The following is a 21817-nucleotide window of genomic DNA, read 5'->3' as shown; positions in this document are numbered from 1 at the left end:
AGCGTTTCACTGCGAGAGGGGAAAGATATCCCCTTTGGTTCTGCCCGACACGATGTGGCATCTGTAGGTTGTGTAACTCAAGTGGAAGGGGAATTAAGAAGAAAAAAAAAGGTTCAGGGAGTCTAAAAGCAGTCACAGAGAGTTCACATGTCTCCCTGCATGGCAGTGAAAATGTTCGACGTGCACTTTGATGTTTGTGCTCTGCAGCCGCATCACTTTGATGGTCGCTATCGTGTAGAAAACCTACGCGAGTGGCTCAAATGTCCGAGTCATTGCGTGTCTTACACACAGGTTGTTTGTGCACCTTTTGCACATGCGTGTTCACATTAATCTGTCATTAAACTCTGCAGTGAACTGAGCACTTAAACGCCCCTCAGCTGCACTGCAACATGAAGGCATCGGGACACATTCTGCTGGATGTTTTTGAGGACACAACTTGCCAATTTCTTCCCATTAACACCAGCAAATCTGTTGCCCGGCCTTGAATGATGGATTCTGCTTAAAAGTTGCTCCGAGTTCCCTGCCAAGGCGGAACAGTGCGGATCAAACGTGGTTTTTATTTACAGCCGAGGTCTCCTGCAAGGTCCAAATTAACCTCTCAGTCTTATTTACTGTACCTGCTGGCCTGTATTAAGCAGAGTCTGAGTCCTGTTAGAGCTGGATGTAATTCTCCGTACCCCGAGCCCAGATGTCCAGATTTCTTGGACGCATTAATTCATCAATCCTGGCAAAGGGTCTTTTCGCAGTCTGTGCTGCATTAGCCACTGTCTCGTAAGTCTCTTAAAATCTGGCTCCTGGGGTCGAACTTTTGAGCTTCTTGCCAATTAAGGGCACTTGTATGGTAAGCAGATCCATTCCTCCTGTGCCCGGAGGAATCACTATGTCTTATTTCATTCTAATTCCACTTTCCATCATGTTTTGGGAGCGGGACATGATGTAAATGGCTTGTGACAGTTCTGACCCATTTGGAGGTCTTTCCACACAACATGAACCGGTGAACTCCTCCTCACTCACTCGCATCGACCTTAATGTCCTCGCTGGCCACATACAGTTTTTCATCTCACAGACGCCATTACAGGAAAATCTGCAGTGACCTCCTGCGTCCCAGACTGCGCGGGGAATGAGGACGTTTGCCGTCACGCCGTCAGACGGATCAGCAGCTACCAACCAGGCGGACGGTCGTCAAACCTGAAAACATGCCATGCTGTAAGCTGAACATGTGCTATTTACCAGAACTCTGACCGACCATTTTCTAATAGCGAATACTTGTTTATTATTGATTAACGTCTGTATGTTTATAACATAACTGCTAATAAGCATTTATTAATGCTTCATAGATCAGTAGTAACGTCTTCATCTGGACAAATCTTGTCGGTTGATGTTTATTCTCCTCCACTATCAGTTTTTATTTAGTCTTTTCATCTTTTTTTTTAAATTCATGACAAAGACCCTGCCAACAGACCACCCGACCACTTAACTTCTGGAAAGTGCTGAAGCCCATCTGGACTCAAATCCATCTATTAACAATTTATTAACATTTCCAACTGCTGACTTGATGGTTTATTAGAAAGTGAGAAACTCATAACTCTTCATTATTACTGAATTGCTCATTTTGGGTTAGTTTGGTCCAGATTTTGGTCCAGATGCTCCGCAGTTGTTTTTCAGAAGTGGTAAAACTGATGGAAAGGGAAAATTGGTTCACCATCAATTACTGCTATTTCACTTCAAACAGTATTTTGATGAAGTTTCTGAAGTATTTCCTAATAGTGATCCCGACTCAGTGTTTTGGTGATATTTATCTTTAATTTGCTTTCAAGGATTGCGTGGTTCTTTATAAGTGATGGGTGGAATTTTTTAAGAGTCGTGGGCTTGTAAAACGCTTTCAGAAATCCAACTGGATCAATTTAAAGACACAAAAGACATTTTACAAATCAAAGCCTGTGTGTGGCCGTCAGCTGTAAGTGTAATGGCTCACTGTAAAATGACAATAACATTAAAGTTTTAATGAAAAATAAAAACCATTAATTATGCTAAAAGCATTTTCTATATGGAAGTCTAATCGAAAGACAGTAAAGACGTGTTTTAAATGAACCAACAGCAGCGGCACTTCAATTCAGCCACCGTGGAAAATCCACCAATCACATCTCTGCATGGCAGCACATACATTCATACACACGCAGTAAATATACACATCAACACTAGAAGAAAGAAATATGTATCAGCAGCAAAATAAACACAATAATTTAAAATAACTCAATACAGAATAAATCTCAACATACTCTATGAATATGTGACATATACTGCATGTATCTATAGAATATAAGAATATACTAGAATGTACTATAAAAATAATGTTGACATGAAGTAAAAAAATGTACATGCTAAGGTGTTTAATTAAAAAAAAGTAAAGTCACAAATACACACACACACACACACACACACACACACACACACACATACACACATACATATATAGAGTTGTACTTAAGTAAAAGTAGCAGCAGTACCACAGCACAGAAACCCTCTGCTACATTCTGTGATGTATTCAGTTTTTAACTTCAGTAAAAGCTGAAAAGTATTTGTAAATATACTCAAAGAAGCAAAAGTAAAAGTAGTGATTATGTATCAGAATAATCTAGAATAAATAGAATAAATTACTGGATTAAATTAGCGATGCTGTTAATGTGTAAAGAAATTTATCATGAAAAAAAAATTTAAATTACTTTATTAACTTCATCTGCTGGTTTGTTTGTAGAGTTCTCCTTGAGGATCAATAAAATTTTCTTAATCAATAATATTCCATCACATTTTATGTGTTGATTTTATTTTGTATTATTCATCTGCAAAGTAACAAGCTACTGAAGTTATCAAATAAATGCTGTGAAGTGAACATTACAGTATTTGCCTGTGAAATGTGGTGGAGTTGGAGGGTAAAGTAGTAAATTGGAAATACTTAAGTAAAGTACAAGTACCTCAGTACCTGAGTGAAGGCACTTTCCACCAGGGCGCCTCTGATGGTCGGTTTCCCACTGATTTCTGTCTGTACTTGTTTATTGTCTTCAGGCTCGGCGGAGCAGAGTGAGGCGGACTCAGGGCCGCAGCTATGAATTATGGGCCGTATGAAGAGGAGGAGACACCTGTTCAAATCACCTTTCCTCAGACACGATGAGCTCTGGGCTTCCCTACCTGCCTGCTTTGCTACTGTTTGACATTCAATCAGTCACATACGGCTCTCTGACCCCCTCACACACTCTCTTCCTCCCCGGCTGCACGGTGTGACCCTCGGAGCTCAGATGACGGCCCTCTCCCGGTTGGTTCCCATGCTCGGCCCGCGCTGGGCCCCGAGCCATCAAGGTGCAGGAAGGTGGAGGGACTCACGGGTGGTCGAGAAGTAGAAAGGGACGCCAGCGGGGTCCCCCCCCACCTCCGCTGAACTCCTGAACCCCCTCCTCTCCTGCTCACGGGGTAAACCTTTTAACACGTGCCATTCTCCGCCGGGTCAGCCCGGGGTCTCCAGCCTTTCACACGTCGGCCGCTAATGAGGTTTCAAAATCTCAGAGCGAGGTGAAGGGAGTCTGACCTCCACTCAAGAAACTGAGCTGCGGAGAGACGGCGGCACTGTCGGTCAAATCACTTCTGACATAAAACCGCAGAACAATGTGCGGCAGTCTGGCTGCGGGGATACACTGAGAGAAGTGATGCTCGCTCACTTGCTCAGTTTGACCTAAAAAATTATCTACGCTGCTTTTTGGTAAGTCCCACATGATGTGTGCCGTATGCAATGTGGCGTTTGTGGATTGTGATAAAAATTCTTGTATGCAATTCATTAAATTATTTACTCCAGGAATTTGTATGCTGCAGCCAGCTCTTAGCGTTGGTGTACTAGCGTGGGAATCACAACCCTGGGGCTTTGGGAGCCGGATCCAGAGAGCTGTGCAGCATCTTTCAGGACGCTTGCATAAATGTTGCATCCTCGCAGAGCCACAGGAATCCGGCTCGGTCGTTTTTGGAGGTCGAATGTAAGCTGAAAACAAACGTTCTGCTTGTAAAAGTTGTAATACTGGAAGCTTAATAATGTCCTTTTCATTTTTAATCAAAAAACTTCTTAAAACATAGATTTGGTATTTTTAAATGATGGGAAGCTCGACTGGCATACGCTGCTCTGATCGCAAAGGCAGAGCGACGTGAAGCTGAGAAAAAGAAGTGGCTGAAAGTTTCCAGTCTGGCTGTCAAACTCTGTAATAGACAGAATCTTTTTACGCCTTTTAAGGTTGATTATCTAACCCGAAAAATCTCTGCCATGCAACCTGCACAATGCCTGAAACCACTGCACCCCTCCTTTGAATAATACACAAGCAGAACATGGATCTACAAACAAAATGTAGTTCTTTCAGCTTTTCTCCATTTCCACTTGAAGTACTTTAAAAAGTTGTGATTGAATTACAGCCCGCAGCTCATGGGAATGAAATGTTTTGCAGTGTGTGTGTGTGTGTGTGTGTGTGTGTGTGTGTGTGTGTGTGTGTGTGTGTGTCTTCCTCTTTATCACTAATATTTATAGCAAAATCAGTTCAATAGAATTTTTTACATTTAAATATGTGAAATAAAGGCAGAATATGTCAGTTAGCCAATTCACACAAAAACTAGATTTAAAAAAAAGTTGGGCTAATTTAGTTTTAGCTTTACGCTAACCAAGGCTAGCTCGCCTGCTAGCTTTAACATGCTAATAACAGTTAACTCTCTGACTTCGGCTGATTGGTTGATGTGCCACAGAGATCAGAAGTCCAGCGATCACCGGGCCAGCGTGCAGATCCAGCTCTGTTCAGCAGTTACTGCAAGTTTAAAGCTGTTTCCACAGAAATTAAATATTCATAAGACATTATGCTTTTATATGGTTAAACTGTCAAAAGAGCAGATTCTGGGATATTAACACAATTTTGACCAAATATGAAGTTAATACGATATAATACAATAATAATGTTGTATTTATTTACATTTTACCACAAAAACAAAACAATAAAATATGCTTGAACTAATTCAAATGAGCTTATTCACAGCAGTTATTTATAGTTGCCTTTCTCTTGGTATTAAAATGTCATTTAGGCCAAACAGCTGTGAGGTCGTCATGTTTTTGTTCCATGTCTTTCAATTAAAACTCTTTCTGATCAAACTTTAATCACCAGTTGTTTGTTTTATAATAAACATTAGCAGTGACCACATTTTGCTTGTGTTTGTGATGCCACAGGTTTCACATCACTGTCCTAAAATTTACAGTGAATAAAATAATAATAATAAAACGGCCACAAATTTTAGGTTTTCAATAAAAAAAGAATAAAGTACAAACTCAAACTCATCACTGTTTTATAACAGATCTTATTTTTTATTGAGGAGAGTCAAGTTGGGCTTTCCATTTTTAGAAAATAAACCAATGACAATATTACAAATAATGAAATTGTTACATCATTCACAGGGTTACAGTCAATATACATTTATACAGAAATACAGGATCTCCCACATCAGTCACAGTGGTCTGAACCGGCACTGGTCTACAACGTGGGCTTTAAAGGACCGGGGAACACGTGAAGATCCCCCGCCTGAACTAACCAACAGCCAGAGTGGTAGTGGGAGGGGGGGGTTGGGGGGCGGGGAGGGGGCAACAGAGGGGGAACACAGGGTCATAGAGGGGAGCACAGGTGGCGGGGGGGCCGCAGCGGTACGAAAGTTTGTCCAACAGAGGGAAGGAAAGACGCAGGCTTGTTGTGAGCAGCAGCCGGCGTTTGTCCATCAGCGGCCTGCTGAAGTGTCCTGAACGCTGCTGCAACATTCACAGCCCATCTGCACCTGGAAACGTCAACGTCAGCAAGCTACATTGGACCACCACAGCAGTAGAGGGCGCTCCGGTGCTTCGTGCCGCACACGTTAAGCAGGAGCCATTTTCTGTCTTCCACGACAGGAGGCAGACCTCTCACTCTGGCCGTGCTGGAGTTGGGCGGCGTTCAAGCGCAGCCCAGTGGGTACAGCCTGGCACAGCCCGTGTTTATGCACACTATCATGTAACAGTAACACTGAGACTTAACGGTTTTCCTCCGTCCTTCAAAAATTGGCACACGGTGAGGGCAGGACTGAGTGTTTCTCTTTTTTTTTTTAACTCTGCTTCACAGATGTAAGAGGAGAAAGTACAGCGTGTTGTGCTGAAAAGCTGCAGTAGGCAAACGTTGTGTGAAACCATCACGAGAGTCACGACCACGCTGCGTCTACTTCGACTTCCAGAGGAAAACTGTAAAAAAGTTTTAACTGGAGACGCTGGAGTCTGCATGTGGGGATGGCATATTTCTGGGGCCGTAAAACTCTGCAATAAAACTCCATCTGAAAAGTTAAATAATGCGAATTGTTTCCGGGAACAGAAGAAAACAATCGCTTTAAAGGGGGAATGAACGATAAAGGACACACATGCCGATCTGACTGCGCTTCTGTACTGTCATTTACAGTAATGGACAACAGTTTCACTTAGATTAAATATTCAACTTGATTCCAGAGAGGTGATAAAAGAATAATCAGCACAAAATTTTCTTTAAAAACTGCCCTCCATAAAAATTGCCCCAGATCAACTTGGTTTCTGTACATTTTTATCGGATATGGTGGTTTTTCCACAGCTTGGGCTTTGGTGTGAGGAAAGCAGCCGGTGTGCTGTCGAAAACCAAGTCAGAATCACTCCAAACACTTGACATAAGTGCGTCTTCTCCCGCTATCATCGCTCAGCTTGAACTGTAACAATACCTCTCCTTTGTGCCGTCGAAATCATAAGATTCACAAACACTTCATGCGGCGCTTTCGAACGCTCCACATTCAATCAAAGGGCGGTCTTAAACTCCTTCAGATGAAATGGAAAACAACAAACTAATCCTTCAGAAGGAGCTCAACAAAGAGTATTCTCTTGGCGGCGAGAAAATACTGACTGTGTGCGACATGAAGTCAGCTTCAGCACTACTTTATGTCTGGTAGAAGCACTTCCTCCCACCATGTTTAAGGTAGTTCCTCCAAGCAGAGTTCAAGGATAATTGCTTGATTAATAACTCAAAGTCTTGGCAGCTTCGACAGCCAAGCGTCTGAATGCGCTTTAATGGGGGCCGGAGCAGAAACTCGCCAGCCTCGCGTATTCTTTACCGTCTCGAACAACATTAAGTGTTTTTCCTGACGACGGAATATTTTGCCGCGCCGTGAGAAGACGCACAGCCTCGCGACGTAAAACTGATGAGCTGTGAAGCATTGAGAAATGGAAAAGGAAGACGGTCTAAAGCTCGGTTAAAAAGCAAACTGCGTGTTGGCATCGGTGGCATTTAGGTCACAGCATCACTTCTCACTCGCCTCTCAGTTATGACTAACAGCTCATGATTCTCTTCCTCCAGTTTCATATGTTAGAAAAGCTTCCAGGGAAATATTGGTTGTGATGTGTTGCACTGCAGATGAAAATAACCAAGCGGAGGATTACGGAGCATAAAGAGAGTAAAAATCCTTCCATTCCTGGCTTTAAATTCTCTGGACAGCCGGGGATAATGAAAGGTAAGATGACGGGGGTGCAGGTTTGTCACTCAGTTGAACCGGGGCTTTGGTGCTCCAGCTGTGTGGAGCGACAACACAAAACTCAGCTCCAGTCTGAGGATTTGGTACGAGCCAACATGGCAGCGTTGTCCAGTCTGGAGGAACCTGGTTTTTTTTTTTTTTTTCAGGCAGCATCGGGACAAGACAAGACACAACGGCCCCACTGATGAGCATCAGTTCGCCTGCTGCTGTCGGCGCTTTTAAACTCGCCGAGACGAGAGCAGACAACTGCTGAAAGCCGACTGCGTGGAGATCAGTGGGAGCGGCAGACAGGTGGCTGACAGGCATGTGTGTGATCAAGGGGAGCGAGAGGGAATCAGTGCCTGGACAGAGCGGCTGTGGTCGGGGCGCGGCCGCCCCGCTGCGACCGGACACATCTTACCGATGGCTCACAGCTGGACGTCCGTGTCTGGCTGTCAGGTCTCGGAGCGGAGCCCAGCAGGAGCTCCGCGCCGCTGATATCGTTTACCGGCTGTGTACATAACCCCACGCCTGATCCACCGTCTCCAGGGAATCACCGCATTGCTACTAACTCCGTCTTTCCCCTCACAACCTCTACGCCAGGTTACAGATGACAACACAAACAATGATTGACAGCACTGTACTCATGAGACAGTATTGTTCACAGGAAACCATACAATAAATGCATATACTGTCTATCAAATGAAATAAAACCCCGTCACAGGGAAATGCTGGATATCTACATGGTTTTGTGCACCAACATGATTCACGTTTCAAAATAAATGTCATTGATGGAAGATCCAGAGTGTTTGTTGGAGTCAAACAGTCGACTCAGTGCAGGAAATAAACTAAAAGTGATAATAATAATAATAATAATAATAATAAGTCAATAATACCCATACAGAAATTGCAAAAATATAACACGTTGCAGTTCTGTTTTTGATTCAGCAAACGGCAGATTGTGCAGTCTATTCATGACTGTGTGTGTGTGTGTGTGTGTGTGTGTGTGTGTGTGTGTAAAATAACCATGTGCGGCATCAAAACTTCAACACTTTAAACATAAAAATGTCTTTTCAAAAGGAAAACTGGAAGAAGGAAGAAACGCTGAAGATAATGCAGCCACATTATAATCTGCAAAGTGTGTCAAATCCAAGCTCTTACCAAACAGACTTCTAGTAATTGCAGCAAATCAAAGCACTGTGAAATTAACCACTCGCTCAGCATGCTATCAAACACGAGTCCCGACCGGAGCCGCTGCTTCTTTGTGCATGTGGCGCGCACGTGCAGCATGTGCACAGAGATGAACGACGTGAAGGAGGAACGCTGGAACAGAACGTACTGGATGCATGTGGATGTAAACAGTAGAACCTGTTTCTTTTTGCGTGAATCTATGTTGGCAGTTCTTCTTTTCCACTATTTTTTTTTTTTTTCACAGAGTTAGGAAAGAAAGCGGTGAGAGGAAGTGGAATCCTCCCCGCCCGCCCGCGGTCAGCTCTGCTGCTCCTGAACCCGTCGATCGGAGCGGTTTCTGAGGCGTCGCGCCGCGGCAGGTCGAGTGCATCTGATATGTACAGTACAGGATCATGATCGGGGTGCAAAGAGGGAAGAGTTCTATTTGGCAAGCTGTGAGTGTTTCACTGCGAAAGAAAGAAAACGGACTCGTCATTTTGTCTACAGTGAGAGGAAGCATGGTGAGACGGAATCTTCATCACAAAATTTCACACAATATAGAAAATTACTTGCAATGAGAAAAAAAAACTTTTTCTTTTTCTTGAGTGTTGATTTCACTGTGTGAACTGTCAGTCTGAATGAAGGTGTTTTTGACATCAGTCTATGCCAAAACTTGTCCATTTCATGGTTTTTTTTCATGTGTTTTCTCTCCTGGGGAAACAGCTGGGAGTGCACGGCGGCTCCTCTGCAGTTCGCCTCTCAGAAGGCCTCAGAGAACTTTGTGTTTCCTCGTGATGTCCAAAATTCAAAACGGCAAAGACAATATATCCACACTTTTGTCGAGGATGGCCTCGTCTCCTCAGCTCTTCCTTGTTTTCTTTTTTTTTTTTTGTTGCCCTTTTAAAGGGTAGCTTTCCTACTCAGTTCGTCTAGCGTACAACCTTATATCATCTATAAATTTAGATATACTCCTTGCCTTTTCTCAGTTTTTCTTTTTTTTTCTTTAAAAAATTCTTTACAAAATTATCAGAACAAACAAACCAAAAAAAAAAAAAAAAGTCCAACATCAAATGAAAATCGGTGGAAGATTGAAAAATGTGTTGCTGGTCACTTCTAACCTCCCGTGTTTCTGGCTCCAAAGGTGGGTCGGCTGTGGGCCCTCTGACGCCTCATCATGTGGACTTTTCTTTCCGCGACTCTCCACAGCTGATCCCAAGGATGGAGGGAGAGTCAGGGTGAGGGGATAAGAGGAGGAGAGAGGGAAGTGGAGAGGGGAACGGGGGACGAATGGTAGTCCGGCGGGAAGACCAGACACACTGTAATGCGAAAAAACATCCACTCCATCCTCCACACCCAGAGCCCTGCATCCCAGCCGCCTTCTTTTTCCCCCTCTGCTCCGCTCGGCAGGGTCAAACCTCCACCGACTGGATCTGGTTCATCTGTGCCCGCATCATCTGGACGCTGTTGAGGATCTTCTTTTGATGGCCCGCTAACGTCACACCAACCCTCAGGATGTCCCTGTGAGGAGAGACCGAAGCGGACGTCATGCTGATGTTACCACAGACTCCAAACAGTTCAGCAGAATCTCTCCCGAGGTCTGTCTGTGTATCTAATCTATCATAATATAACGCCACAACATATGGAGGCATGACGAGGAGGCCAGCAGAAAACAGCTGAAAAAAATTGTGATGACTGAAAACTGAGATGACAGTAAAGTAACAGGCATGAAACATTGTCACTTGGCAGAGAAACAGCTGCGTGTTCATCCATCTTTGAGGCCGTGAAGCTTAAATAATCACAGAAAAATGTTTGAATGCCAGTTTAGAGTATTTTTCTGTGACTAATGTCCCTGACTCATGTGGTAAACCCCACCCATCTCATGCCACCAAAACAAATGCTAAGATTACAAATTCACAACATCTCATTGACTCACATCTATTGTAGACACATCGCTCACCGCTGAGGTCATGCGTTATACAAAAACGCCAAAAATAAACAGGAAGTTCCACTCTGTATCGAGGCAGCGGCATCAGCTCCAAACACGATCATTCACTCGGTGTTTATCAAACTGTTTCTTATCCACAAGACAATGGAAGTCCTCTCTCCTGACTCTGAATCTCAGCAGTGATCACGCTTATTGGATTACACGTTACCGTCTGCTTTGTTCAAAGAACTGAAGCTCGACATCTCCGTGGGCTAATCTCTGGCTCATGATCCCGTTATCCAGAGACAGGAAATGATTTTTATCGGTTTCTCTACAGGTGGGATTCTTAACATGATTTTATCTTGTGCGTCTGGATGATTGAACTCCTAATATTTTGGCTAACCAACTCCAAGTTACAATGTTTTCCCCTCGATCCCTAAACTGAGGTCAAAGGGAGACCTGCTGAACATGTGGCAGAGAATAAAGGCGCTGTTATGGCTCCCGACTATTGTACCCACTGCTCAGCCTTGCAAATGCACTATTATGACCTGCTAATTACATGCAGTGCGGCTAGCGTCTTTTATAACAGGCCGGAGGCAAAGTCTGGTGCTCGTTCAGGTTTTGGGGATATACGACACTCGGCACACCCGCCTCACGAGGTCATTTTCTCTACGCCTATCGGGCCCAGAGTGTCAGGAATCATCAGCACTTACTCCATGGTCATCTGGGACACCACATCAAACGTAGTAAAGTCAGCGCTGGCAAAATTGTCTTTGTACTGGCCCATCTTGATGGCATCCAGCCACTCGTCCACAGTGCTGAAGCTGGAGAAGTCTGGGATGCTGCGGTCCAGAAGAGGGAGGTGAACACTGAGGGGAACACAAGCAGGAGACATTAAGAATAATGATAATACGAAGTGGCAGATCTAACATCACAGTCAGCCCGGACCACCTGCGTATGATTCAAACATGAATTATTACATTACATTTTCAAAAGGCTCGACAGAACTTAGAGAATCCCACTGGTCTTATCCATGAACCAACATTTTCCAAACTGATTCCTCATAAAGTGTATTTTCCAAATGAAGTGATAGGCTTCAGGGAGCCAATATATCCACTCAGTGTCTGTGGAAAATCTGGCCCTCGGTCCTGCGCTCCACCACAAATGAAAGTACAGACAGGGATAATGGAAATCAGTAAACCCCGGCTCTCAGAGGAAACTAACACCCAGAGCAGAGACGCTTCAAAATGTTTTGTTTTGAAAATTGCACAACTGCTTCAAATCCAGGTTTCGCCCAAAGCGTTCGTGGGAAGGATCTGATCTATCAAACCAAAAGGCTTTAATTTACATAACCGCTCGGCGCCAGGAGAAACAAGAGACACTGTGTTCGGAAAAAAGTGAACTGTGCCACGGATGGCACTGCAGCAGGAATATGAATTTCCTGTTAGAGAGAGGAAAGCCTTCACACTGACAGACAATCAGATGCATAATATTGTTCTAGATGTTATCCACATCGGTCTGAAATGATGCTAAAACCAAAGGCCTGTGTCGTGGGACGCCTGCAGAGACGAGATAAAACACACATGCAGATACCACACAGAGAGCGAAGGCTAAAGCACTGCTCTATACCACATGTAACGACGGCGAGTTTTACTGGCAGACAACGCAAATGCGACCAAATGTCATGAAACAAAACTTAATTGAAATCAACCGCCTTCCTGGCACTCACCCTGAAGACAACGGGGTCATGGCCTTCAGCGTGTTGGGATTGCGGATCATCTTGTCGAGGTTGTTGACGATCTGGCTGAATTTGGGCCGGTTGTTGCGGTCCTTCTGCCAGCAGTCCAACATGAGCTGGTGCAGCGCGCTGGGACAGTCCATGGGTGGAGGGAGCCGATAGTCCTGCTCTATGGCGTTGATGACCTGCAGGGGGAGACACAGATCTCTAAGGGTCGCTATGAGGCTCTACAAAAAAGGAGATCGATGGATGGAGACGGTGCTCGACCCAGTGGTGGAAGAAGTACTCAGTAATTGTGCCTGAGTAAAAGTACTGCATTACAGAGAGAAGTCCAGCATTCAAAATCCTACTGAAGTTAAAGCATAAAATCACTGACAAAATATCCTTAAAGTATCAAAATAAAAGCAGTTGTTCTGCTGTAAAACAGGCCTTTAGGCTGATATATTTTACATTATTAGATTATTAATAGTGATGTATCAGTGCATCAGCAGTATTTCACTGTTGCAGCTGGCTGAGACGGAGGTATTTTAACTACTTTATATACAGCTGGGGTCAGAAGACAAACCGAAGGAGTCATGAGATGATTAATACATTAGGAAAGAACTAAACTAAGCTCTGGACTGATTTATTTGGACTTTTCCTTAAGCGTTCTTTGTGAAATATTTATTTTATTCAAATGAAACCATGTGAGAGGTTTGGAGGATAAATGTATCTGTGATGGGACTGCGAACAACTCACATCTGAAACATGACAACAGGCAACAAGTAGATGCTACTTTTTTTTTTAAAGTGTCTCAAACCAAGAAGATTAAGAGGCACTCGTTTACTCTTAAACAACACGATGTTTTCTAAGATTTTCACATTTTATATTTAAAATCTTAGCCTGTAAAGTCACATGTAACTATAGCTGTGGCAAAATGTAGTGAAGGAAAAAGTACCACAGAAGTATAAAACTGCATAGAGTGGAAACACTAAAGTACAAGTACTTCAAACAAAGCACTTGCATAAATGTACTGAATTACTTTCCACCATGATGCGGCTCGGCTGACAGGTTATGTGAGTCCTGCCGTCCTGCCTGCAAAGCTAATGTGAAGTAGATATTGGCAGTGATGCTGATCCTGATGAACACGAGCGTTTGTGCCTCGCACCGTGTGACGAAAACAACTGCTGGAGTCATTACTGTGAGTTACTGCCTGTGAGTCAAAACTGCTAAATTATAGTTATTACTTAAACATACACACATATAAATGTATAAATACATACATTTGTGCACAAATCACCACATTAGTTCTTCATGTGAAGAGTCGTTAAACACCCGTCAGGTCATTAGGAACATAAACCTTATTCCACCAACTTCGCATCTCCGCCAGCAGTGACCTCATATCTGGCCTTCGCAAAGTATTTAACGCTCTCTCTCTGTAAAGCCACATTAAAGCTACGTCTGACTTGGCCGCTGATGTTGTTGGTCGGGGGGGGGCGCGCAGAGGTGGCGCACGGTTAACAGAGCGAGACAACCTGGAGGACACTTGTGACGAGGACGCACAATCCCCTGCTCATTATCAGAGCCATTAAAGGAGCTCCATTCAAAGCCAGATTAATCTCATTCATGAGACCTCCAAACGAGCACCCCGATGGAGCAGAAACACTATATGGAGCTGCTAATAAGATAACCGTTGAGGTCCTCAGTCCCTCTTAGCACATTAGTGTTCTCACTTTCAATTTGAAACTATTTTCATTATCTCTCTCCCCATAATTTGCTCTCTCCTCCGCTACCCAGAGGGAGATAGGAAATGGAGGCTCCAGTCAAGAGCAGAAATTGTCCACTGAGCACTGCCGTGCATTTCAAATGATCTGATTATGTCTCTGTGGTGAGTGTGGGGGAATTTTCATATAAAACCCATGAGTGAAAGCTGCTGTTTAGCTAAGGGAAAGCAGATACAATGACAAAATCTATCTCTGAGGAGTCTGAGGCTGTAATGAAACTCAGGAAGCAAAAAAAACTGCGTGTGTGCACTGAAGCATTTTTTCAAAAATGTTTAACTCAATAGCAATTTTAAAAACTGTCTGTAGGCAAGTTCAATACATACATCTTGATTGGTCATGTCCCAGTAAGGCCTCTCCCCGTAGGACATGACTTCCCACATGACGATCCCGTAGCTCCACACATCACTAGCGGAGGTGAACTTCCTGTACTGGATAGCTTCGGGTGCAGTCCATCGGATAGGAATCTTCCCTCCCTGCGAACACAAAGGGCAGCAACCTCAGCGAGGGAAGCGAGACCGAAACCCGACCGTCACAGTGTCCTGGCTCCGGAGAGAGACACCGTTCACGGCAACAATGCTGACGGTAATCCAAACTGGGAGGTGGATATAACAAAACCCCTGGGAGTGAAGTGTGATACATGAAATACTGGAGGAGGAGGAAGGGAGGAACAGGTGAAGTGATGTTTGTGTCGATAGGGAGAGACTGTGGGAGTGCGCTGTCGTGTCCGTCAGACCTGTTAAATGAAACAAGCTGACAGCGCTGGATGAATGGGATTCTCAATCAGGCCAGTTCAGACAGTGTCAGACAAGTTCTCAATGAAAAAACACCACACATTAAACTTCTATGACTGCTCGACTCTGACTTAGCCCTGAAGGGAAGGCTAGACTTTAATGTTTCTTACCAGAGCGCTAGTGTAGGTGGGGTCTGATGTATCATCCTCCAGGAAGCGCGAGAGGCCGAAGTCCGACACCTTGCACACAAGGTTGCTGTTGACCAGGATGTTTCGGGCAGCGAGGTCGCGGTGCACATAGTTCATGTCGGCCAGGTATTTCATGCCTGAGGCGATGCCACGTAGCATACCAACGAGCTGGATCACAGTGAACTGCCCATCGTTTTGCTGTAAAACAGACATATTGACTGTGTTATTATACCGCGGTGCATAACGAGGAGGCGCTGCTGGAAATCCTGGCTCGCTTGGCAAAATTTGCATGTAGTTAAGACCAGCAGGGCACAAAAAGGAGGCAGCACAGACTGAGCCACTTTTGATGGAGTCTGTTTTCGTTCAAACAAAAAAAATACCCGATCAGAATTAAAGACGCTCTAATCGCATTAAAAGCCTTCACTCGGGAAATGATTTTTTTCAAAACTCATCATCCATGTGTCCCATATTGACAAAATGTGTCGTTAATAGCACAAACTGCCTCCCACTTAACTCCTTTTAGTCAAATTCTAATCCTTTCACTTGGACATGTCTACTTGTAACCTAACCCACATGTGGCTGACGCAGAAAAGTTACTTTGTAGTATTAGTTTCTCTGAAGAGGCCCTGCAGGACACTAGCAGCGAGGTTTGGGTTGGGCTCAGGGCTGCGTAGGGGCCGAGCCGGGTCTGGCTGGCTGTCTACAGCTGTTCCCCTCCACGGTTTGGTGAGGGCTTTACCCCATGCATGGGGAGCGTCTGGAGCGGCGGCGCAGCTGTGCCTCCAACTGCGCACACCTGCACTCGCCCCGCACCACCCACCACGACGCCCGGAGAACAGAAGATTCCAGGCATGGGAGCCCTGGGACGGGCGCGGACGGACGGAGAAGCCAAGGGAGGGAACAGGAAGGGCAGAGCCTGGAGCACAGCCATATTAACAGTCTGCATGACCGCTCCACTAGCCTATTTCTCTTTCCAACGCTTTGCTGCTCATTAGCCGAGCGAATGCTTCTCCTCACGTCAAGCTGCTCTTCCTCGTCTACCACAGCAATTAAGCAGAATGCATTATTCATGAAACCTTTCTCACATATACACACTGCCACCTAATCTGTGTGCTGTGTTTGCATATACTTTAATTGGAAAGATTCCTCCAATGTCTTTGGGGTCAGGTTTGGAGGAAGAAATAAGCAGGAATTTGTATTATTGTGTGAATAAAGGTCCAGCATGGTTTATTATATAGTTATATGACTTTCATTCTTTTTACTTTTCGGGTTTAAAGTTGGTTCCAGATGCCAGTCCAGCTCTGATTGATCTATCCTCCCAATTCCTTTTCTCCCTCTATCCTGCACCTTTCTGCAGGAGGCAGCGGGGGAGACCGTGTCGACTGCAGTGACCATTGTAAACAACCACCAATCACCTAACAGAAGAGGCAGACTATGTTCACAGACTTTGACACTGTCAGCAACTGTTGTCATAAACTGTCACCGTGAGGTGCTGCAGAGGTTCCCTGTTGTTTTGAATACAATGTGCTGTCAAATATGTTTAGCAAACATCTACATATACACAAACACCCTTCACCGCGAGATCAAATTCCAAAAAGAGCTGATGCTTTGTGTCTCCGAGGTCGGAGGCAGAATGCAAATAAAGACTGTGAACCCCGTCTGAGCAGCGTGCTGACAGGAGCTTGCATGTCGTCTTCTTGAGGATGAGTTTTGATGTAGGCTTGCAGCAGAGGGCTTAAACTGACTGTCAGGGTGAGTATTAAACCGGTGCTTTAAAGAGGCAGAGGCTGTTTTCAGGCAATTCAACGATGCTCTTCAATTCTTCAATTACAGTAATTTACAACAGGAAATTAAATGTTCTCATTGCATACATAATTTGCTCTATATACTACACATGTGCATCCACTAAACAACAACGTTCTGCTGCTGTTGGACTGAAGTGCATTACACACATTTTTTACTTCAGGAGAGGCAGCGGCTGAAGATAATTTATAATTCCAACAGTACACTGACACACTGTCTGTGTCACAGTGAGTTCCCATTACATCATCTGAACTAAAAATAAACCTTTTTGGGCAAAGATCATAAATCTCCAATTTCCATAAATCAGGCGTTTTTGTGTTTACTCCAAATTTTTCGAAGGGAGCAATTAGGGTGGATGAAAGCATGCAAAAAATGCTGCTTTTATTTGACTAACGTCCGGAGACAGATGGTGAAGGGCTGTGTGACATCTCATCTCACAGGCAGCTTCATTTTTAAACATCTGACATCTCATTTTAAGTCTTGCAAAGTATTTGAATTATTTATGTGGGTCGTAAATGGGGGAGCATGGCCAGTTCTCTGTAATATCCTCCTCCGGTTAAATTATGAAAATTAAAAATCCCATGAACTTGTGAGAGCTGCATATTTCTTGTCAGGGAGTTTTGGAAAAATAAGTGTGTGGTTCCCATATGCATCCATACAGTACTGCATAATAAGCTGTGGACTAAGTGTGCAGTGAATGCAAAGTAAGACGTTATTTTGTGGTTCATCGTTAGGACTGAGATAGAAAATATAAAATATAGAGGCAAAACACTGAATAAATAAAATACTAGGGGAAAACAGATATTCTCTGAGTGTTTGCAGTGAAGCTTGATTGCAGAGCTGAGAACACCTCTTAGGAACTTGTGATTGACACTATACTAACTACACAGGAGAGATTCTGTGAATAATAATGTTTACTTGCAGTAGGATTACTGTGCATGAGTGTATGAACCATGTCAAATTACTGTAGAAGAAGGTGTGCTCGTGCAAGTGTGTGTGTGTTTACGTGCAACGAGGATATGAGCTCTTGTCTGTCAGGTGTCTGAATCACTAAAGTTGAGTACTACACGTGATGACTTATTAATCTTTCTTATATTAAAATCAGACGAGAGCAATTCTCAAATTGTTAGAGCCACATTTTCAAGTATAGTATAACTAAAGTTGCTGTCTGTAATGACAACTAACTGTCAGCAGTAAACTCAGTGACTTGGTGAAAGAACAAAAAGGAAATCTCGGCTGTTGTCTGGTTAATAATAAGCTCTTTGCATGGCAGGGGCGATCGCCTCTCATCAGACTCTGACAGCTGGCTAGCAGGTAGCTCGGCAGTCGTCGAGCGTAACAGACACTGACGGATGGGGTAAGATCATCGCATCATTTTTTTAAGCTTATCACAATAAAAGCTCTGATTTGAGACCTCTGAGATTCAAAGCGGCGTGGCAGCTCGGCCTGTCAGTCTGTGGAGCTATCGTTAACGTTAGCTCAAGCTGTCAGCGGTAGCAGGAGGTGTAGACAATCTAATATCAAAACACTGTCTGACTGTTTGTCAGCCAACCATGTGAGGTTTAGCAGTAAATATTATGACTTGAATTATTATATTGATGTCAGATATACCACTAATGTAATGTCTTAACAAACGTGAGCTAACTCAGTTTTCCGAGTTAGTACTGGGGAAGTCTGATGTTTGGTTTATTTGTAGAAAATTATTGTAAATGAATTCGTACTTGTCATACTGGTTAAAAAAACAAACAAACAAACAAACAGGGTGTGTTTTTCAAATGGCTGAGTTCTCTGTGAAACACAGGCTTACTCTGAGGAAGGAGTCCAGAGATCCGTTCTCCATGAACTCAGTGATGATCATGACAGGGCTGCTCTTGGTGACCACGCCCTCCAGGTGAATGACGTTGGGATGGTCGAACTGGCCCATGATGCTGGCCTCACTGAGGAAGTCCCGCCTTTGCTTTTCGGTGTAGCCAGACTTCAGAGTTTTTATGGCCACAAACATCTCCCTTTTACCCGGAAGCTTTAGGTTCCCGCTGCACACCTCTCCAAACTCCCCTGTGAGCAGGTCACAAAGAAAAAAAGTGACGCATCTATGAAGCTCACAGGGACATCAGCAAGTAACAGGAAGCGGCTTTTGTGCATCCATTTGTACTTAGAAATCAAGTAAAAACCAAGCAATTTTCCAGTGTTGCATTCCAACCACGTTTCAGTCAGATTTTTCCATTACCTGCACCAATGACCTGCTCAATCTTCACACAGGATATATCAATCTCCTTGGCAAACTCCCTCACAGCCTCGTTTGGGTCCTCATATGTGAACGGATCGATGTAAATCTTCATTCCTGGAGTCACTTGGAAGAAAGGAAAGAGCCACTATAATATTTGATTCTGCCGGTCATGCTTACACTCCTGCGGGCTTGACAGTCAAATGCATTCGGGCACATTAACAATCAATTCACTTTGCGTGGACACACTCTATATGGATGATTTCTTGCGTGACTTTCAGGTGGTGAAGGTCGAAAGATGGAGGAGGTAGTGTGCTGTAGAAATGATGGTTACGACTTGAGCTTCATGGCTTCTGTGTATAGCTATCAGGCCAGCAAGGACATGTGAACTCCAGTCTTCTTAGCTGTGATAAGACATGTTTTTTTCATATATATATATATATATATATATATAAAAATATCTCCTGTGAGTCATAGAGCCATTAACACTCAGGAGAGAAACCTGGGCCCTATATCAGGATCGCTCAGCTCCACTCCAAGAAATAAATTGGCTCTCCTAAGCCCTGATGCCAGGTAAATTGGCTTAAGGTGGCCTTTAAGTGTTCAGGGACTTAAGTGTCCCGAGTTTTAAATCCGATTATTCGGCTCTCACCTCCACATCAGGCCTGAGGCTATTTGAATGGATACTGAACTCATGCCTGGGCTGCTGCAGACCTAGAAGAACATGCACGCCGCCTCTTAACCTGGCACACTACGCTGAAGAAAACGTGCTGCAGAGATGAACAGATGGAGAGGATCTGACCAAGCAAAACCCCCCATTACTAAAACCCTACAATCTCCTCCTCAGATGAAGCACTGTTCAACAGACCGCCCTCCGGTGATGGCAAAGACCACCAAAAACAGGGGCAGAAGCCTGAACTGTGACTGGTGTGAGAGGACAGGATGCACACAGGACACACTGGCTTCTGCTGTTAATAGCTGTGAAATACCTGAGTCTCTATCTGGCACAGTTTTCACTGAATCACAAACCGGACGGATTACATTGAGAAAGCTATTACCTTTAGAGAGGAATCAACATAAAAAGGGTGAAGCAGGGTGGTAATTACACAATCAAATAAACAAATTATCATGGGGTCATGGGAAAAAAAAGATCTGCGTTTTTCTAATCACGCAGGAGAAAGATGTATTAGCCTTAATATCTCAGACGGAGCCACGGGGAAATTATTCTTCTTCTTTGGCTCTCTCGCCCAGATTTATTTCTGCATTATTGTCATTTCAGCTGCGAGCTCCCGTACTGTATGAAGAAAGAAAATCATTGAGAAATTCCATTCATTCACCACGTCTTTTGAATCTTTTAACAATGGCAAATGACTCATGTGGCATTAGCATGCTAATGGCATTAACATGAGTGAAGTCTGACCTATTTCCACCACAATGGATTTAGTTAACTATGAAATGTGATGATGCACAGAACACACACTTCAACACCGGTTTTAACGTGTTTAAATCCAGGCTCCGAGTGAGCAGAGTCACACAACGGGCGGGATTACTCGCAAGTGGGGGGACGGGCAAATGAAGCGGCGCTGCGCTGGGCTGTAGCCAAGGACACCAGCATGCAAGGTGGTAGCCATGGAGACAGGTGTGTGAGGCGGCGGAGGCCTGAATGACAGCCACGGAGATGAGTGTGTGAGACGGTAGTCATGGAGACAGGTGTGCGTGGTGCTGAAGGAGGAACCTGCGGTGAGCGCAGACAGGGAGGAGCGCCGGTTTACTCACTGTGGCCGCTGGTGTAGTGCTGCAGTTTGTCTGTGTATTCGGAATCAGCCCGGTCGAAGCCACGCCTCCTGGGGGAAAGACAAAGAACTGTAGCTCCGGTTCAAAGAGAGGGAGCAGGGAGGGGCAGGAGCACAGATCAAACCCCCCCCAGGTGCAACTACACTAAAGATACACCAGCCAAGATGACATGGAGAGCCAGGCCTTTGTAGAGAGAGAAGCAGTTGTTTTTGTTGCTGCACTGGAAAAGGTGGCCAGCCACACAAACCTGTCCCCTTCTGCCTTCCAGTCTGCTTTCCAGTGCACTCCAGCTACATTCCCGGTCGCTGAATAAATGGTGAGTGTGTAAATATCACCGACTTTCATTCAGACATGTCTAAAAACGTGGGTTGTGTGACGCATCGAGGGACTGAGGGTATGACTAAGAGTTATGAATTAGACAGTAAAACCATTAAAATAATGATCTACTGGACAGATAATCATCATCTTAGAACGATCAAATGTAAAGTATGTCGTAGGGATGCGCTGACCACATCTGCCCAATCAGCACTGGGGCTGAGATTAACTTCATTGAAGCAGATGGGGTATCAATCAGGTTGAACTGATGCTCATTAAACACAGCTTATAATTACGACCATTGTAAAATTCAGTGTTTCTCCCGCACAGTGACATCAGGAATCCATAACGCAGATATGCAGAGTCGAGGAATCAGAATCTGAGAGAAAAACGTAGTTTGTTATACAAAATAATTAAACGAAAATCTAAGTAAAACCATACTTTCCGAATCATTAGAAACAAATACTGTAAGTGTGAAACCCGCGAATCGTCAGTTAAGTTCTAACTGGTGAGCAGCTTGACAAAGACATATTAAAATATCTTTTTAAGTTCCGTCATTGGGCCATCAAAGCGCATTAGAACCTTTTTATTTCTCCGACTGTCCGACCAT

The 21817-nt window shown here is 44.2% G+C and overlaps 1 protein-coding gene across 4 annotated transcripts in view; it reads right to left on the bottom strand.

Moving 5' to 3' along the window:
* Positions 1-8987: 8987 nt before the first annotated feature.
* The window catches only part of ephb2b (eph receptor B2b), a 115870-nt gene continuing 103040 nt past the window's right edge, over positions 8988-21817 (bottom strand). Inside the window, exons 9-16 of one of the 4 annotated variants that reach the window (XM_076742955.1) lie at positions 20875-20942; positions 19102-19224; positions 18682-18929; positions 15054-15269; positions 14476-14625; positions 12381-12574; positions 11365-11520; positions 8988-10245 (exon numbers count right to left, since the gene is read on the bottom strand). In XM_076742955.1, the coding sequence (XP_076599070.1) occupies positions 10137-10245; positions 11365-11520; positions 12381-12574; positions 14476-14625; positions 15054-15269; positions 18682-18929; positions 19102-19224; positions 20875-20942 (1264 nt within the window). In that variant the 3' untranslated portion in view covers positions 8988-10136. The remainder of the gene's footprint in view (positions 10246-11364; positions 11521-12380; positions 12575-14475; positions 14626-15053; positions 15270-18681; positions 18930-19101; positions 19225-20874; positions 20943-21817) is intronic. The other 3 variants (XM_076742964.1, XM_076742972.1, XM_076742980.1) reach the window with 3 other exon arrangements.

This window comes from Chaetodon auriga, chromosome 2, assembly GCF_051107435.1.
Source record: "Chaetodon auriga isolate fChaAug3 chromosome 2, fChaAug3.hap1, whole genome shotgun sequence".
NCBI classification, from domain to species: domain Eukaryota; kingdom Metazoa; phylum Chordata; class Actinopteri; order Chaetodontiformes; family Chaetodontidae; genus Chaetodon; species Chaetodon auriga.
The sequence above is the reverse complement of the archived record's forward strand: the minus strand, read 5'-3'. Positions and strand labels throughout refer to the sequence as shown.